This window comes from Hypanus sabinus, chromosome 8, assembly GCF_030144855.1.
Source record: "Hypanus sabinus isolate sHypSab1 chromosome 8, sHypSab1.hap1, whole genome shotgun sequence".
In the NCBI taxonomy this organism is placed as follows: Eukaryota; Metazoa; Chordata; class Chondrichthyes; order Myliobatiformes; family Dasyatidae; genus Hypanus; species Hypanus sabinus.
In genome coordinates, this window is record NC_082713.1 from 120,938,926 (window position 1) to 120,959,541 (window position 20,616).

General features: G+C 37.2%; 1 protein-coding gene across 1 annotated transcript in view; it reads left to right on the plus strand.

The window, feature by feature from the left end:
- The window catches only part of zcrb1 (zinc finger CCHC-type and RNA binding motif 1), a 39,747-nt gene extending 20,713 nt beyond the window's left edge, over positions 1-19,034 (plus strand). The window contains exons 4-8 of the mRNA XM_059977701.1: positions 12,896-13,007; positions 13,118-13,225; positions 16,531-16,640; positions 16,726-16,807; positions 18,251-19,034. Of these exons, the coding sequence (XP_059833684.1) occupies positions 12,896-13,007; positions 13,118-13,225; positions 16,531-16,640; positions 16,726-16,807; positions 18,251-18,391 (553 nt within the window). The 3' untranslated portion in view covers positions 18,392-19,034. The remainder of the gene's footprint in view (positions 1-12,895; positions 13,008-13,117; positions 13,226-16,530; positions 16,641-16,725; positions 16,808-18,250) is intronic.
- Positions 19,035-20,616: the final 1,582 nt, after the last annotated feature.

Here is a 20,616-nt window from a genome sequence, read left to right on the forward strand (position 1 = left end):
CCTGTGCCATCCAATTCCTAGATGGACATTGATCCCATGAACACTACCTCACGTTTTAACATATATTTCTTCTGTTTTTGCATGGTTTTTACTCTATTCATTATGTATACTATAATTGATTTACTTATTCATTATTATTATTTTTATTCTATTTATTTATTTTCTTCTTTATTATGTATTGCATTGAACTGCTGCTGCTCAGTTAACAAATTTCACGACACATGCTGGTAATAACAAACCTGATTCTGATTCAAATCTAAAATAAAACCAAAAAAATGCTGGAATTGGGTTTTCTTTGTTTTTAAAGATCCAAGAATCGAAGCACATTTATTATCAAAAAATGTATAAATTATACACCTTGAGATTTGTTTGCTTACTGGCAGCCACAAAGCAAGAAACCCAAATAACCCAATTTTTAAAAAAAGCCAAAAACCACTGCGCAGAGAAAGAGAGGGGAAAAAAATCACAGATCATGTAAACAATAGAAGCAAACCAACAGCATTCCAAACCAGAATGAGTCCCCAGATCTGCTTCCAGAACAGCTGGAGTAGTCCCTAGCCTCAGTCCCAGTTCATCACACCAGCAGGGCAAAAACGCACAGCAGCCAGATCAGTTCACAGCCTAGGTGCTGTGGAGAAAGGAATGAATATTCGTGGGAGAGCTAGTGAACATCAGCCCGCCCCTCGCCTCCATTCCCAGCACTTGGGTTTCCAGTCTATCAACCCCGGCCCCACACAATGTTTGGGATGCCCAGCCTGCAGCTATTCTTGATCTCACCAAATCGGCTCAGCATTTTGAGCAATCCAACCTCACCTGGGTTAGGTGGACGGGTTAATGAATAACCTAAGTTTCAAACTTTTGTTTGGTGTGATGTCTAAAGGTTTTATTCATTGTTTCATTGAAACAAATGTATAATCCAAAAATACTGTCCCAATCTTTATATCTATTTGGGCAGATTCTCCACAAATACAGTAGATTCCAGTTACTTGGGCTACTGATTAATCAGGGCAGCTGCATATTTGGGAAATAACTCTTAAAGAACAAAAACTAATCAAGAAAAGAGCCAGGATTCCCTTTGTTTATTGGGGACACTATGCCACTTAATTGGGACAGGAGACTGTTGCTGAAAGTTTCTAACTAAACATCTGTCACATGCACTTGTGTGGCCATTAGGCATGACGCCATGCTTGGGGCAAAGAGTTTATAAATAGCGTCAGGTATGTGAGTTCAAAAGGCAGTAATTTTTTTGTCACTGATATTTCATGAGAAATAAGCAGTAAGACTGTTAGGAACTGTTTTGCTCACTGCAGTTTCAGGCATTCAAGGTTGGAGATGCTGGAAACGACAGGAGTGAAAATGAAATTATTTCACTATTTCAAGAAGTTAGGAACTATGAAGAATTTGAAGGTATCAACAATCATTTTGAATGTTACAATGAAAATGAGGATTTGGAGGAAGCATAATCGAAAGCATCGTATGAAAGCGATCCATTATCTACACTAAGTGTCCGCACTGATTTTTTTTTCATTTACAATTTTTGAAAATGCCAGCGTACACTGGATGAGTTCCTTTGTTGAAAGCTATGAGGAACTAATACACAGTTTTATAGTACTGTCGTAGTATTAGCAGTGTTCTAATTTGTCTTGTATTTCATTTAATTACATAATTTGTTACCCAGTTCCTTTTTTTTTTATACCTTTTTAAATATTTCATGAAGCTTCAGTTAATTAACCAAACTGCTTAATTGGACCAATTACTTATTTAGGCCAACATGTATTAGCCCCAATGTGTTCCGATTAACCGGAATCTACTGTATATTGTGAACCCATATTGCTAACTTTCTCAAAAGTGGCACATAGACCAGAGTGGGCCGGTATTGTTAGCAAACCACTGCTGATTTGCATGTAGCCTGCAGGTGTTCATCATTGATGCAGAGATGGCTTTATGAAAAATTAGAATTTAACATTTGGGGAGACAAAGTTGATTTCATTCCAAGGCTCCATAAAAGGGAAATGAAATTTGCACTGAGAAAATGTCTTTGCCCAAGGGGTATTAGTTTCCAGATTTGATGGTAATTGTAGAATGAAGGATGTGCTGGGCCAAGAGGTAACATTGTGTCAGAAAAGAACTATGCTGCCCACAACCCATCAAGATGTCCAGTTTTGAGCTGTTAGAATCCAATTTCACACAATGATAGAGTTTCAAAATACAATAGCAGCTGTATTCATTGTAAAGATTTGAATCCTTTAAGAGTAAGACTGACTACTTCTAACACTATCATTCACAGATGCACCCATCACAGTTAGATTGATGAGAATGAGATGAAGTAGTCAGATCCCTTGTGTTAGTTCTTGGCTTGATCTGATAATGGTCTTCGGGCTTTGGTCAGCAGCAATGATACAGAGGCAGTCTTCTTTCTTTCTTTTTCAATCTTTTTATTAAATTTTATATATAAAAAAAAACAGCACATAATAATGAATAGATTACAGATTCAATAAACTTGAGATTACATTAGTAATAGGATAATAATATCCTATTAAAACATCCATCATCAAAAGGTACATAAATCAATCAAGTCTATATAAATATGTATGAAAAAAAACAAAAATAATCGTCGAAAAAAGAAGAAAAAAAAAATTGAAATTATATATGAGAAAAAATATATATTGAAAAAAAATACTAAACTAAAACTAACATGGGCAATAATAGCACTTTATAAATATATAAAGGTGTCAAGAAAAGAACTCCGGAACTCCATACCTGAACAAGTATAAGTAGAGAAAAGGATCTGAAATAGGCCAAATTAATTCATATGAAAGTGTCGAATAAATGGTCCCCAGGTTTCTTCAAATTTAATTGAAGAATCAAAGATAGTGCTTCTGATTTTTTCCAAACTCAAATAAGAAATAGTTTGGGAGAACCACTGAAATGTAGTAGGAGGATTTACTTCTTTCCAGTTTTGTAATATAGACCTTCTGGCAATTAATGTTACAAAGGCAATCATTCGTCTGATTGAAGGGGAAAGCTGATTGCCATCTTCATTTGGTATACCGAAAATTGCAGTAATAAAATGGGGTTGTAAATCGATATTCCATACTGAGGAAATGACATCAAAAATGTCCTTCCAATAGTTATGTAAAGTGGGACATGTCCAAAACATGTGAGTCAATGAAGCCACTTCTAAGTGACATCTGTCACATTGAGGATTAATATGCGAATAAAATCGGGCAAGCTTATCTTTAGACATATAAGCTCTATGTACAATTTTAAATTGTATTAAAGCATGTTTAGCACAAATAGAGGAGGAATTAACCATTTGTAAAATTTTTTCCCATTTATCTGTTGATATATTACATCGAAGTTCTTTTTCCCATTCTTGTCTAATTCTATCCGATATTTCTGGCTGTATCTTCATAATCATGTTATAAATAAAAGCTACTAATCCCTTCTGACAAGGATTAAAAGTAAAAATCAAATCTGAAAAATCCGATGGAGTTGAGTTAGGAAAAGATGGAAGAATTTTATGTAAGAAATTTCTAATTTGTAAGTATCTAAAAAAATTAGATTTAGGTAATTCAAATTTGTTGGATAGTTGATCAAAAGACATCAAAGTACCTTCAAAAAAAAGATCACGAAAACATTTTATACCTTTCCTTTTCCATATACTAAAAGCTTGATCTGTCAATGAAGGTTTAAAAAAAAAATTACATAAAATAGGGCTGTCCAGAGCAAAGTTTTTCAGATTAAAGAATTTGCGAAATTGAAACCAAATTCGTAGTGTATGTTTAACAACAGGGTTAGATATCTGTTTATTGAATTTGGCTAAATCAATAGGAAGAAAAGAACCAAGAACGGAAAATATAGAATATCCCTTAACCTCACTACATTCTAAATTTACCCACTGTGGGCACACAGGTGAATCCAAATCTAGTTTCCAGTACATTAGGTTACGAATATTATTCGCCCAATAATAAAATCTAAAGTTAGGTAAAGCTAGACCACCATCTTTTTTAGACTTTTGTAATTGCCTTTTGCTTAACCTAGGATTTTTATTTTGCCACACAAATGAGGAAATTTTTGAATCAATATTATCAAAAAAAGATTTAGGAATAAAAATTGGTAAAGCTTGGAATAAATATAAAAATTTCGGTAAAATCATCATTTTAATAGCATTAATCCGACCAACTAATGATAAAAATAAGGGAGACCATCTAGTAGTAAGTTGCTGAATTTGATGAAGCATAGGTAAAAAATTCAGTCCAAATAAATCTTTATATTTCTTGGTGATTTTTATACCTAAATAGATAAAGTTATCAGTAACAACTTTAAATGGCATCCTATCACTCAATAAAGTTTGCGCGTTTAAAGGGAATAACTCACTCTTATCTAAGTTTAACTTATAACCAGAAAAGCTACCAAATTGAGCCAACAAGGATAAAATAGCAGGAATAGACCTACTAGGATTAGAAATATATAACAACAAATCATCAGCATAAAGCGATAATTTGTATAACTTCTCATTACGGGTAATACCAAAAATATTAGGAGACTCACGAATAGCAATAGCTAAAGGTTCTAATGCAATATTAAATAATAAAGGACTTAAAGGACAACCTTGTCTCGTACCACGAGATAATTGAAAAAAAGAGGATCTATAATTATTTGTAAGAACAGAAGCAACAGGTTTATAATATATTAATTTAATCCATGATATAAAATTAGGACTAAAATTAAAGTTTCTCAATGCATTAAATAAATATGTCCATTCAACTCTATCAAAGGCTTTTTCAGCATCTAATGAGATAACACATTCTGGGGTTGTAGGTGATGAAGTATAAATTATGTTAATCAATTTTCTAATATTAAAAAAGGAATATCGATTCCTAATAAAACCAGTTTGATCTTCTGAAATAATCTGTGGTAATACCTTTTCTAATCTAATGGCTAAAATTTTTGTAAGAATCTTAGAGTCTACATTTAATAATGATATAGGGCGATAAGATGCACATAAAGTAGGATCTTTATCTTTTTTAAGAATTAAAGAGATAGTAGCTTCATAAAACGATTGAGGTAGTCTCTTCTTAACAAACGCATCATTAAAGATTTCACATAGCCAAGGAGAAAGCAATAAAGAAAAAGTTTTTAAAAATTCTACAATAAAACCATCAGGACCAGGAGCTTTCCCTGAATTCATTGATGAGATAGCCTCTCTTATTTCATCCATAGAAATAGGAGCCTCAAGCAAGCTACAATCTTCATCTATCAGTTTAGGAATATTCAAATTATTAAAAAAATTATCCATCGTAAACCGGTCACCGTCAAATTCTGATTGATATAAAGATTTATAAAAATCTTGAAAAGTGTTATTGATTTCTTTATAATCAGTAGTTAAATTACCGTCTTGTTTACGAATTTTAATAATTTGTCGCTTAGTCGAAATAGCTTTTAATTGATTAGCTAACAATTTACCAGTTCGATCACTATGAATATAAAATTGAGCCCTAGTCTTAATTAATTGATTCTCAATTGAAGAAGATAATAATAAACTATGTTCCATTTGAAGCTCAACTCTCTTCTTATAAAGTTCTTTGGTAGGAGTAACGGAATAAATCTTATCAATTTCTTTAATTTTATCCACCAATAAAGCTATATCTGAATATCTTTGTTTTCTTTTACCAGCGGAATATGAAATAATTTGTCCACGAATAAAAGCCTTGAAAGAGTCCCAAAGTATTCCTTTATCAATCTCTTCATTATAGTTTGTTGAAAAAAATAAGTCAATTTGTTGCTTTATGAAGGTAATAAATTCTGGATCTTGAAGTAAAGTAGCATTAAGTCTCCAGGATCTAGTATTGATAGAAGAGTCCGAAATCTTGATAGATAACTTCAAAGGCGCATGATCCGAAATAGCAATAGAATCGTATTTACAATCAATAACATCTGTTAATAAACGATGATCAACAAGAAAGTAATCAATTCTAGAATAACTATGATATACATGTGAAAAAAATGAAAATTCTTTATCTTTAGGGTTCAAAAACCGCCATATTTCAGTAATTCCAGAATCAACCATAAAAGAATTAATAAGTAAAGCTGATCTATTCGGAAGAGTTCGAATAGGTTTAGATCTATCCATCGAAGGATTCAAACAACAATTAAAGTCTCCACCCATAATCAACATATATTCATTCAAATTAGGAAGAGAAGTAAATAAACGTTTAAAAAATTCAGGACAATCAAAGTTTGGAGCATAAATATTAACTAAAACAACTTTCCGATTAAAAAGTGAACCAGTTATCAACAAAAATCTACCCTGTGGATCAGAAATAATTTCATAATGTGTAAACGAAATTGAGGCGTCTATAAAAATAGACACACCCCTAATTTTAGCGGTACAATTTGAGTGTAATTGTTGTCCTTTCCAGAACCTAAAAAAACGTTGATTATCCTCCCTCCTAATATGGGTCTCCTGTGCAAAAATAATATTAGCGTTCAATCTATGGAATACTTTAAATATTTTTTTACGTTTAATCGGATGATTTAAACCATTAGTATTCCACGAGATAAAGTTAATAGATTTATCCATCATACCAATATTAATTGTGTGTATCATAAAAGGTTAAAAAGACACATAACCCACAATTTAGGAAGAAGGAAAATTGATTCAGGAGCAACCGGAGATCCTGACACCTCAACAATATTAACAATTTAAAGTCAGCCCATAAACTAAAAGCAAAAAAATAAAAAGCAAAAGCATGAAAAAAGATCCCTCCCCCCTCCCCCCACCCTTTGAAAGAAAGCCAAGCGGCAGGCGCATAAACTAATACTAAAATTACCCCCATTTCAAGATGGCAGCTCCATAAGAAAATTTTTTAAGAAAAAACTATATAACACCCTAATTAAAATATAGAGTTGCAAAAAAAAAAATATATATATATATATATATATATACCTACATATATATATATACACATACACATACACACACATATCAGACAAATCAAAAAAAAACTAAAATAGTAAAACCAGAAAAATCATTAATAAAAAAAAATGAACATTAAAGTTTAAAAATGTAATACATCTTTAAAAAAGAAATTCCATATTCAGATACAAAGATGACGTTTCACAAGCCAAGACTTATGGGAAGAAGAAACGACATTTTGAGAAAGCCATATTACAAAATATGAATATAAATTCAGCAATCTAATAAGAAAATTTAGTAAAAAAGTTATCAAAATAGAATTTTTTTAAAAAAAAGATTTAATAGACACTACAACATATATAAAAAAAAACTAAAAAAAAAGAATTCAAAACCTTTGTTCCATTTCTAAATACAGGCAAGCAAATAAACGCTTATAAAAAGTAAAGACTTATGGGAAGAAGAAACGACATTTTGAAAAAATAATTCATTATTACAAAATACAAACGTGTATAAAAAAGGATATTATAAAAATTAAAACAGCATCTATAAGCAATAATAATAGTAGTAAAAAAAAAGACCCAGACCCATAGTTCAAAATAAAAAGTTATAACCCAACTTCCAGGGTTAAAACTTAAAATGAAATGACATCCTCTCTCCAAAAAAAAATCTTCAATGTAACTCATAGTTCAAGTTGCACTAGAGGATCGATATTCTTCAACAAATTTCTTCGCTTCTTCAGGAGTGTTAAAAAAGTGTAGACTGTTGTCGGGCAGCACCATTCTAAGCTTCGCTGGATACATTAAAGCTTGTTTAAATCCAATCGAATGAATCTCTGCCATCACTGGTTTAAAAGCGATCCTGGCTTTCATTACTTCATACGAATAGTCCTCAACTATTCGAAATGAGTAATTTCTGTAGGAGATCATACCTTTTTTACGAGCTAATCGAATTAGAAGCTCTTTCTCACGAGGATAATGAAGGCGAACAATCACCGCTCGTGGTTTATCAGGCACAGACGAAAGCCTCGCAACTCTATGAGCGCGGTCAATAACAGGTTCATTTTTCAAACCTTCACCTCCGAAAATTTCCCACAGTAATTTAGAGAAAAATTCAGTTAAATCACCGGACTCAACTTTTTCGGGAATTCCGATGATGCGCAAATTCTGTCTGCGAGAACGATTTTCAAGATCAGTAATTTTAAACTTGTACTGATCTAAAGTTTTAGCAGTCGACTCTATCTTCTTCTCTAACACTTCAATTGTACGTGCTTTTTCACAAATTGATTGTTCAAGAGTCGTGATCTTATTTCCATGCTGTTGAACCTCTAACGCCTGCGACTGAAACTTAGTTTCAAGCGATTTAACAACTCCTTCAAGATCGGATATTTTCGAAGTAATCCTCCTTTCCAAACTTAACAGTTTACTGTCCAATTTACCTTCTAGTCTGCCTTCCAGACCCGCAAATTTAGCATCCAGTTTATTGTCCAATTTACCTTCCATACCCGCAAATTTAACATCCAGTTTAATGTCCAAAAGACCAGAAATTGCGTCGATGGATACAGGATCCTTAGCCGATTTCTTACTTGTAGCCATTTTAAGTTTGACAAGATTAGATCAACTATTATTTTAGGAAAAAAGGGTCAATCAAAGGTAGCAACTCATATGATTAAGTTCGAAAAGATCTAATTAAAGGGTGATTATAGTTAAAAAAATAAAGAGCGCCTAAAAGGCAGATGCTTACGTCGCCATCTTGAAACTCCACCCCCCAGAGGCAGTCTTGGTAATGGACACAGAAGTCTCCCTACCAAAATGTATGTTTTGACCTTGTTTCCTTGTTTGCCTCCAAGGGCTTTTCAGATCCACAATGTAGTGCTGAACTAATTAATCTTGTAATTAAATGATAATTAAACTAATCCTTCTTACACATAGTCCATATTCCTCCATCCTGTATATATTCATGTGCCTACCTAAGAGCCTCTTAAATCCCTCTATCATGTTTGCTCCACTGCCACCCTGACAGGGCACTCCAGGCGTGTACAATTTTGTGTGCGTGGGTGGGATGGGGAGGAAACTTGACCCACATATTTCCTTTGAACTTATCCTCTTTCACCTTAAATGCATGCCCTCCAGTATTAGTCATTTCAAAACTGACAAAAAGATCATACTCTAATATGGGACTCTCATAACCATACTGACTTCTATCAGGTTTCATTTCAGCCTCTGCTAATAGTGCCTGGCAGTATCTAACCTGGTTCTAATCCAGGCAGTATCCTGGATAACCTTTTCTACACAACCTCCAAAGGCTTCACATTGTTCCTAAAATGTAGTGAACAGAATTGAAGGCTGCAGCATATCTTTCTACCCATATGACTCAGTAGATGAGTCCTCCATTATGTCCCCTATGAGGGCAGATGTACAGTATTTTGTCCCATAAATCGAGCAACTCCTGCCACCACACTCCCCTCCCATTCCTTATCCTATCTTTTTCCAAAAGATCGATTCCCTGGAACATTAGGCATCCAGTCCTGTCCCTGTCTCAACCAAGTCTCTAGAATGAAAACAACAACATAGTTCCATGTTCTGATCCAGCTGTAAGTTCATCACCCTTACCCTTGATACTCTTAACATCAAAATAGACACACTTCAGTCCATCTTTCACATTGTGTTCATTACTTTGCTTCAGCCTGTCCTTCCTTACAGGCGGAAGCTTCCTCTCAATCCTTCCATTTTCTGACCTCATTGTCTGGTTCCCATCCCCCTACTAAATTAGTTTAAACTCACCTGAGAAGCACAAGCAAACCTCCTGACCAGAGTAATAGTTCTTCTCCAGTTAAGGTGCAACATGTCCCTCATGTACCTGATCAGGAAGAGGTTCCAATGATCCAAGAACCTGAAATCCTGTCCCTGCACCAACTCCTCAGTGACAAATTCATTTGTTCCATCCTTAAATTCCTGCACTTGAAATATGGAGTAATTCAGAGATTACTATCTTTTAAGGTCCTGATTTTCAGCACAGTCTATATACTCACTGCACAGGACCACATCCCCAATTCTACCAAAGTTGTTGGTGCATCATGACGTTTGCCTGGTTCCCCTCTCCCTTGAGAATGTTCTACAGCAACTCCCAAGATGTACATGACCCTGGCACCTAGGAGGCTACACATCATCCTGACATCTCTTTTGTGGCCACAGAATCATCTGACTGTTCCCCTAACTATTAAATCTCTTATCACGATTGCTCTGCCTCACTTCACCCTTCCTCACTGGGCCTTGGAGTGTTCAAATGGAATGGCCACAGAGCAGTCCATCTATCTGCTGCCTGCACCTTGGGTGTGGCCATGTAGGAATGCTGAGTTGTCAGCTGATGAATAGTTATTGCTGTTAATCAGAAGGAGGATCACTTGTCAGTGTTGGATCTGCAGCGTAAGGCTTCAGTCTACAGTCCATAATGATGAAGAATCCCAGTAACATTTCCACTTCAAATATATGTGACTGCCCCTATTTCAGTGCCATTTCATTGAAACAAAATATATCAGTATGTTTGATATATAATTGGCATGATTTTGTCAAATATGACTTCTACTTGATTTATTCTGCCAAAAAGGACCATGTGGTTGCCGGGTTAAGACCAGCTTTGCCAAATCTGAATCTGTTCCTGAGGGTGGTGCCCAATGGTCTGTTCGGTTTTGTTTTTATTGTGTTTAATGTAGTGATGAAATCTAACAAAGAATTCAGCATTCCCATAAACCACTGCCCTTGTCCAGAGAAGGCAAGTCATGGATGGTGCACAGGAAGAGCTTTGAGAGTGAACAGGCTGAGGTTAAGGAAGAAGGCATCTGAGAGGCACCAGAGTGGAAAATCTCATAAGAGTAGATACAACAGAAGTGGAGAAGCTGTGAGAAAAGGAGGAGGGTGGAGTGAACAAAGAAGATGTTTGCATGAAGGGTGACAGTGAGATTGAATGGTGCGGCTGAGAGAGGCTTGTTAATTTGCATCCTATCTGTCTCAATGTGTAAGTAGAAGATGAATGAGAACTGAGCACAGAAAAGAAACAATGCTGGAAATATGACAACAAAGTTGCTGGGAATCCAAAGTAAAAGAGAATATTGAAAATATTCAGCAGCACAGGAAACATCTGTGGAGGGAAAGATGGATTAACATTACATATTGATGACCTTGCCAATTCAAATGCAAACTATTTCAAGCTGTTAAGCCCTCGTGGCAGCATCTGCAGAAAATCACAACTCTGGTTATCCAACAGGAAACATGGCAGGTGAAACTTTTGGAGCTGGAGTCTACAGGAACATTAGGATGATTGAGCAGCTTCCTGGAGCTGTGGAGAAGTAATACTGACCATTGTATTTATAATGGTATTAAATCAACTTCATACCTAAAATAGCAGATGAAGAACTAACAAGGATATTCTGCCAAACTCTTGTCCTGATACTGTGGTAAGAAAGAGAGGAGAGACCATGAAGCACTTTTGATCTCCTCTCAGCTGAATAATTGTCCTGCACAGTGTGTGAAATTACTGGGTCCACCTTGTGAGAAGTTAAATATACATAACAGAAAAGAGATGAGATTTTAAATCTGCACATAAGCTAGTAGTCGTAGATTTATGAATTAAATATACTGTATGTCATATTAATACAGCTCCCCTGAGGTAAAGGGTTTGCTTTTGCTATGCCTGCCACAATAGATTAACATTTGATGTTGCTATCTGTATAGTACCAGCAAAAAACATGCAAAGTATTGGTAAGCGCTGCTCAGGAACACAGTTGTTGACACATTCTATCTTCCCGATGATTCAGAAGTTTGATTGAACTTGTATCGTTTTGTTTACAGGGCACATTTGGGCAGTTTTCCCCATTGATGGTTTAATGCCAGCTGTTTAGGAAAGCTTGTTCAAACTAATGCATGGTCCTGTAGCTTTTGCTGTGTTCTGTACTTACAGACATTTCTCATTCACAAATACTGAATCAAATTGGCTAAACTAATGGTGGGGACATTAGGAAGTCAAATCTACTTTTGGCTGATAGTGGTTGTAAATGCTTCAGCTGTGTTTTTGGTCCTTGTACTGTCCCATCAGTAGGAGGAAGCTGTTGGATCCACCACCACCTGTTGGCTGTTTAATTATCCATCACCATTTAAAGAGAGTTTTGTCACCTCCCTTGGCAAGTCTCCTGCTGACTACATCCTGGGATTTGTTATTGACCAGAAAAGAAACCTTGGTCAACTTGGCAAGCCACACAAATAGTACAGCAATAAGAGCAGGTGAGAAGCTGGGTATAATGCAGTGAGTGACTCATCTCCTGGCACTCCATCTTTTTCAGCTTTCTACAAGACATGACAGGAATGTGATGGAAACCCTCCACTTGTCAAGATAAATGTGCCTTAATAATTTGAAGCCTGACAGAATGTTAGACAAATTACTCTGTATAACTCATCCACCATCCTTAACCTCATTCATTCACCACCAGTGTTCTGTGGCTGCAGATTTTGTGTTTGACAAAATACAGAGCACTTACTCAGCTGGGCTACTCTAACAGTATTTCACAAACCTGCACCCACCGTGAAGACAATTGACGTTTTCCTTGTCGGTGTATGCAAATCTTGGAACATAGAGTCATATAGCATGGAAATAGGCTCTTCAGCTCAACTTGTCCATGCCAACTGTGTTGCCCAGCGAACCTGTCCCATCTGCCCGTGTTTGGCCTATTACCCTCTAAACCTCTCTTATCGTAACTTCTTACCTAACAAAGGTTGAATTATTTTCCCTGAAATACCTCAACAAAATAAAATGACTTAACATTGCCACTTAGGCCTTCCAGGAATGTGATTAAATGTTAGTTTTGCTTGCGGTGCCCACTGTGAAACATTTTCACTATTTATATTGCCCCCGCAAAGTATCTTCAAATTTAGTGGCAGGTTTTTAAAATTTTATGCAGGTTGACAAATACTGTTTATTTTGCAGGGTTACAGTATTGAGGGACAAGGATTCCAGGAAAAGTAAAGGTGTGGCATTTGTTCTGTTCCTGGATAGAGAATCGGCACATAACTGTACCAGGGCACTGAACAACAAGCAGGTGAGTTAGAAACCTTTTATGAATCAATTCATTTTTATTTCATTTTCAATGAACAATAATTTTCTTGTCTTCAACTTCCCAAAATTTTTTTTTCTATTACTGGACTGCAGTTGTTTGGTAGAACAGTGAAGGCGAGTATTGCAGTTGACAATGGCAGAGCATCTGAATTCATCAGAAGGCGCAATTATACTGACAAATCCAGATGTTATGAATGTGGAGTAAGTACAAAATATATTAAATGAAAAATGTGCAGTAAGTGTTAATATTCCTGACATATCACCAGAAGAAGCCTTTTAAAAAAAAAAGCAATTAAATTATCTAAATCTGTCATTATAAAAAATTACCTCAATTAAAAGCTTTTTTAAATGATTGATAAATCCATATTACAGGCACAATCCTACTGAGAAACCTAAAACCCAAACCGATTGCTAGCGTAATTATCTGTTCCTAAAGCAAAAACAGTTCCAGCTTCACTCTGAAATTTAGAGATAAAATAAATAATGTACATGTTGTAGTGCAGCAACTATGCATGATCTCTGTCCATGCCAAGTAGTCCAAGGGTACTTGCCATCAAAAATTCAAAGGGCAAGCATACTTGAATTGAATAAGCAAGTAATAAGAGAATGAAGAGATGACATAGTATTTCTTGATGGTAAGTAGTTTTACTTCTGGAGAACATTTTTTAATTTTCCTGAATTGGGGTGAAAAGAAATCCACCCTCAATCTGTGCTGCCATCTGTAAGGAGTTTAGATGTTCTCCCCATAACCACATGGGTTTCTTCCGGATGTTCCATAGTTGGTAGTTTAATTGGTCATTTTAAATTGCCCCGTGATTAGGCTAGGATTAAATTGGGGAAATGCTGGGCAGAGCAGTGCAAAGGGCTAGAACGCCTATTCCAGGTTGTATATCAATAAATAATTTTTAAAAACTAAGTTTACTAATTTTGCTCATGATGGCAATAATCATAATGCTATTTCTCTTTGGTTTAAGTATATGTTTCAAACATAAATCCGGGTGTTCCAATCTCGTAGGCAACTGCTCTAGGGGTGTGTGGGGGGGGGGGGTGTGGTCATTGTCAGTGATAAAGTTGAGGAATGGCACGATAATAAAGTCACTTTTTTTTCAATGTTTCTAATTGTGAGTGGAGAATTGTGTGGTTGCACAGAGGGGCAGAGAGAAATGCACAGAAACCAAATGTGACATGAAGTAGCTGTAGTGTCCTGTTCTAACAAATGTATGAGCCCCAACTTTAATGCTGCAGAGTCCAACAGACTTATTATAGGCCTTTGATTCACATTTTACAGTATATCTGTGCAAGAGATCTGCAGCACTTTAAGCAGGTAAAGTCACAATGAATGTTTTTTATTGCTTAAATGAGGATATGTTAACTATTCAATGTAATATAATGAAAGCTAAAAAAATAGAGGTTGAAGATAATTAAATCCTTTACAACTGAGAATCCGCTTAAAAAATACGGTGTTGTTCAGGAGTAATTGAGAATCATCACAGAATTTGAATATTTATCTGCACTTAAATATGTAAATCCTAACTTCTGTTCAGTATATAAATAGTAGATAAAATTGCAAATATGTACCTTTAATGTGTCTTAATGCCAGCTAACACCCAGGTACTAGTAAAGCAAAGTTCAGGAGAAACTGAGCAAATTAGAACTACACCTGGAAACTGCTGCCTTATTTTCATGCACAATGTGAACACCTAACCTATTCCAGCTTGGACTATTGGCATCTTCCATCAAATTTTTCCCCTCTAAATTTGTCACCCTTTGAGTGTTTTCATCAGAATAAAGTACTTTTGGTTTTGCATGGTAACTATTGAATGAGGCATATAGCAAGTTTTTCACTTCTTAATGTTTCAGCTTGGATCACTTAAACATTTCTGGTTAGCTTCTCTTGTGATCAGTTCTATCAATTGAACATTTAAAACAAATCATGAAAAGGTTTGGGCTTTGGGTTGGAGGATAAGTTAATGTAAAATTTTAGTTGATCACTACAAGAAAAATACTAATTAAAAACAATTGGAATAGTTTGCAAAGTTGATGTATTGCATTATAAATAGTTGTACATGAATAGTCTGTAGACCATACATAGGATCTTATTTTAATGTCCACAACAAGGATTGCACACCCACAATTATTATTTACATACATTGTGCTTGATCCTCATCTTCCCTCCAACAGCTACACTCTTATAGTATCTTCCTTTTGTAGAGATATGCATTCTTATTTACCAGATCAACTAGAGCCTCAACAAAAGTAGCAAATTTAATTAGACCATAAGACACTGTGTATTAAAATGTACTGTACTTTTTAATTAAGTATCTCAAATATCTAAAATACTAGCAGTAAAATGTGTTTATAATTGAAATGAAGTGAAGATGGTGGCGCGACACAGTTTGCAGCGGCCTCTCCGGAGTTGACATCTGTTATTTGTTAAGCGGGGTGCCGTGCACAATCCTAATCTGATGAAAAACGGACGTGGGAGCACAGAGGAACGTCTGGAAATCTCCAGGAAGGCCTTCTTCATTGCTGCTGCTGTTGTGAGGTCCAGGTCTCTGCTGGGAAGAACAGGCCCCCAATCCTCAGGGTTGCGTTGCCAATGGCCTTTGGCGGAGGCGTCGTAGTGCGCACAGCAGAGGATGGTGCTCAGGGAGGCTGTGCTGGATGGGATGGTTGGAGGCTTGGAGGTTCGACGGACTCGGAGTCCGCTGTGGTCGGGGCGCTTTCACTGTGTGCTGCGTCTGTAAGGCTGGGTCCAACGGAGCTTTCATTGTGTGCTGTGTCTGCGATGCTGAGTCCAGCGGTTTGGAAATCCATAGCAAGGGTATTCCCTTCTACCGCCTGTGTAGGATGACAAGTCTGTTGGGACTTTGAGCACTTGTAGAAACTGTGTGGTGGTTTCTTTCGAACTTATATTCTTTTAATATCTTTGGACTATTTTTACTGTGCCCATGGTCTTTTTTTAATCAATTATGATATTGTCTGCACTGTTGTAACTATATGTTAACTATAACTATATATAACTATGGTGTTTTGTGTAGGTCTTGTAGCTTTAGTTTTTGGTTTGTTGGGTGATAGAGTTGGTCTCTTGACTTGGTGTGTCTGGGTAGTCTTGTTTTGTCTGGTGAGTTTGGAGCTCCTTTCTGGGGAATGCGCTAAGATGGTAGCGCAATTTTAATACGCAGCAGCCTCTCCCGAACTCTGGACTTGGAGATTACCAAACGTTATGTGGATTTTCTGGTGTAGTCTGTTTTGTCATGTGCTTTTGTGATATCATTCTGGAGGAACGTTGTCTCATTTTTTTAAAATGCATTGCATTTGTGGTTTCTAAATGACAATAAACTGAACTGAAATGAGTTGCCATTGGATAGAGTTAAGTGCAATGTAGCTTTGATCTTGTGGCAATAAGTAATAAGCCAAGTTTTCTTCACTAAGTATTGAACTATAGGGTCTATAGAGTCAAATGGTTGCCATGACTCTTGTAATTTAGACTTTTCTAACTACAGGACTATGGTCATTTGAGTTATGCTTGTCCAAAAAATATGCTTGGAGACCGAGAGCCCCCCAAAAAGAAAGAGAAGAAGAAAAAGAAAAAAATCAGTGAACCGGAAGAAATGTATGTATTTCACATTATTAATCTGCTTTTAAAAAAACTGTTTGGTTGAAGGATGACAGCCTCAAAGGATATTTCTACATTTCAGTGAAGAGGAAGAGGAGGAGGAAAGTGAAGATGAGGGAGAAGATCCTGCTCTTGATAGCTTAAGCCAAGCTATTGCTGTCCAGGTATTACATTCGAGAATTCATTCAAATTAGAAAATGTGCATTGGCTCCTAAAATTTGTTTGTAAACATTTTTTTTTTCATTTTTAGTGAGTATATTTACATCTCCAGCTTGACATAAAAGCTTTTGGAGCATGATTGTTCTGCTACAGTTTGTAACTGAATTATATTGTTATTGATCTCTTTGTGTTCAAGATACAGTATTGATTCCCACAGTGCTATGATGCAAGATTAATTGGGTATATTTCCAAAGATAGTTGTAGCAAAAATACAATGTTGTATGCCTTAAAGCTCATACAATCCTCCATATGTAGTGGTTTGTTCTTTATAAAAGATTGATAAGGAAATTAAACATTAACTGAAGTTCTGTTAAAATATGAATTGAATTTAGCCACAGGTTTATTGTGTTAGGATATTCTTGTGGCTCCTTCTCTATCACTAAATCACAGTTGGCTAAGATTTAGGACAATAACAAATAGAAAGGTCTTTTCATTCATTTGTCTCTCACGCTGCTCTTGCCTCTCGTGTCTTTGTCTCTTGTGCCTTTCCCTCTTCTTCCTTATTATCTTGTGAACCCCACCATACTTCTCTGCTACCTCCCTCATTCTCTCTTCCCTTCCCCCCCACCACCACTGCTGATACCTTAGAGGTCCGAAAGCTCTTTTCCCACCTCTTCTTTAAATAAACCAGGTCCTTTTCCTGCATTGAGAAATGTATTGCTGATTTATTCCTGTTGGGAATTGGTGAGATCTGAGGTGTGATATTGTTCAGTTTATTCGTTCCCTTATTTGACAATGGATGTTCATGCAGTGGGAGCATTTCAGGTTTACTGAACTGACAGTTTGGGCTGCTGTCTTTTGAGGAGAAGTTCATGTACTCTCTTGGAGTTTAAAAGAGAGAGGGGGTTGCAATCCAAATAAGGTTATGAAGGGCTTTTACAAGATGAACGTAACAGCCATTTACTTTTTCCACCTAGTTTGTTTGCCTCCCCCACGTTCTTAATCTAGCCTCTGGAAAAATTGTGTATGACTTTATTTGTTTTTAATTGTTTGTTTAGAATTTTAAATTAATGTACTTAAAATTACTTAAGTTGTCAGAGCCTTACTGTTAGATACAGTGAATCTGCTCTTTAGCCTGTTGCAAAATTAAATTCAGGCAGGTATCAAGCATTGGAAAATCCATTCACAGAGCTGGTCCCTGGACAATCCAGTTCAATTATCCACTTTTACAAAGTTGCTGTGGTTCTTGGGTAGAAATTTTGACCATTTTCTAATTGATGTTGGTTTACTGTGAGATAAGAATGCATTCACTGGAAACTGACAACAGATGCTGTGTAATAATTTGTTCTCAGCTTGAAATATAGTTTTCTTGAATCAGAACATATCTATGTAATGCAAAATAAGAGAATAATGTCAGTATCCTAATAATTTATACTTGTTCTCAACAGCAAGCAAAGATTGAGGAGGAAGAACTTAGACGTAAACAAACAGCTGAAGATGCAAATGAATGTTCAACATCTGAACTGTCGAAGCGCCCACGGATAAAAAAAAGTGCATACTTCAGTGATGAAGAGGAGCTGAGTGACTAGATTGTTTTTCAATGTGTATTTAAATAGAGAAAAGGCATTTAAATGGTCCAGGTTAATTAGACTAGAATTCAAGGTTTCATGGATGCTCTCAGCCATTACAGGTGGACTGAATATTTTAATACCTTTTGGAATATGTGATTTTATTTTTCATTTTAATGCTTCCGACATTCATAGTGAAAGGATTATTATGAAGTTTACCAACAGCTTACTGATTGCAGTGCTTTCTAGCACATTTTTGCATATGGTAGCCAAACTTTAATATTCCACTTTCATGAGTTGAATCTCACTGTGAAGACCACAATCATGGAAACCTTTGTTGTTGTCTAATTCAAAATTGTTGTGTATTCCCTCAAAGTAAACACTTGATCAAATTCCTCCTGTGTGAATGAAATAAAATTGTTTCAGACACACTATTCTGACTTCAGAATAAAAGCTGGAATTAATTCAACGTTCAAAATGGCAGTTGCTTAGACTTTTTTAAAAAACTGCAGAAAAATATTGTTGCCCGAAGATGGTATATTAGCCAAAGATTTTGTTTCATTATCGATATACAAATGGGATGGTTAAAAGCATCTTCAAATTGACTTCCGATATGAATTATGTGAATAGTTAAACTCTGGTGTGTAGTTGTTATTATTAACTGTAATGTCTGAGCTTATTGTAAATTTTTATTAAAAATCCACATGGTGAATTCCAAATCTCAGGTTTATAGAATGTTTTTCCGTTCTTTACAGATATATATCTACATCTATATCTATCTCTGTCCCTCTCTATCTGTAAAGCTTTGGAACCTTTGATTTTAATTAGAATTGCAAAAGAAAGATTATTCTGTCTTGTTCTGGATGAAGTCCTGGAACGTATATGTTGTAGTCGCGTGCACACGGAGGCAGAGACAGCTGAACTCAGAATGCCTTTACTGATTCAAAATCGCTTGCTTAAATCTCTCCTCCCATGGGCCCCTGCGACCCGCGGGGCGGACGTGACGTCAGACTGTCCCCGGGAGGTCCGCCCCGAGTGGGTAGTTCCAAACGCCCTACTGCGTGTCTGCCTGCGGCTCCTGATGGCAGCTCGAGTCCCGCGTGTGCGTGCCGCCACACCCCCACCCCCCACCCCCACCCACCCCCCCAGAAACATCCATCGGGGGATTGGAGCCCCCAGTCTGTGTGGCTTGCCTGGCTGGCCAGCCTCACCGGCGCAATGCGGGTGCCTTCACACAATGTCCAAGTGCGCCGATTTGAGGCGGTCCACTGTAAAAAGTCTCTTCCCGTCCACCCACCTCCATGACACACGTGGTTCCATTGTGCCGGATCACCTTGAAGAGTCCCTCATACGGCCGCTATAGAGCTGACCTGTGCATGCCCCTGCGATTAAAATGAGCAATGAGCGTCCTGGCGTAGGACTCAGTAGACGTGTCTGCGAGCGGTACGGCTTCCGGCCATCTGGTGAACTTGTCTACCATGGTAAAGATATAACTGGCAGGGGGCTGACGATGTCCACTTGTATGTGTTGGAACCTCCTGTGCATCGGCTGAAACTGCTGGAGGGGAGCCTTCACGTGTTGCTGGACTTTGGCGGTCTGGCAGTGTACGCAGGTCCTGGCCCAGTGTCCGACCTGTTTGTGCAAACCATGCCAGATGAATCTGTCCGCTACTAGCTTGATGGACGGGTGGGCCAGGTCGTGCAGCACATCGAATACCTGGCGCCTCCGTGCTGTTGGTACCACGGGTCGGGGTTTGCCGGTAGACACATCGCACAGAAGTCAATCTGCTGCCGGGCCGATGGAGACGTCCTCCAACTGGAGCCTCGAAATGGCGGTGCGGTAAGCCAGGATCTCGGTGTCTGACCGTTGTGCTTCCACCAGTTCTGCATAGTCTATGCCTACTGAGTGGAGGCAGGGGCAAGACAGTGTGTCGGTGATGACGTTGTTCTTCCCTGTGACGTGGCAGACGTCCGTGGTGAATTCTAAAATAAAGGACAGGTGCCTCTGCTGCCAAGCCGACCATGGGTCTGATACCTTGGCCAGTGCGAAGGTGAGGGGCTTGTGGTCTGTATACACGGTGAACTTTCCTTCGAGGAAGTGCCGGACAGCCAGGTAGAGCGCTAGCAACTCTCTGTCGAAAGCACTGTACTTCACCTCTGGTGGCTGTAGGTGCCGGCTGAAGAAAGCAAGTGGTCGCCACTGATCTTCGAACTCGCACTTCGCTGGATTGATTGCTAGTCCAGCGA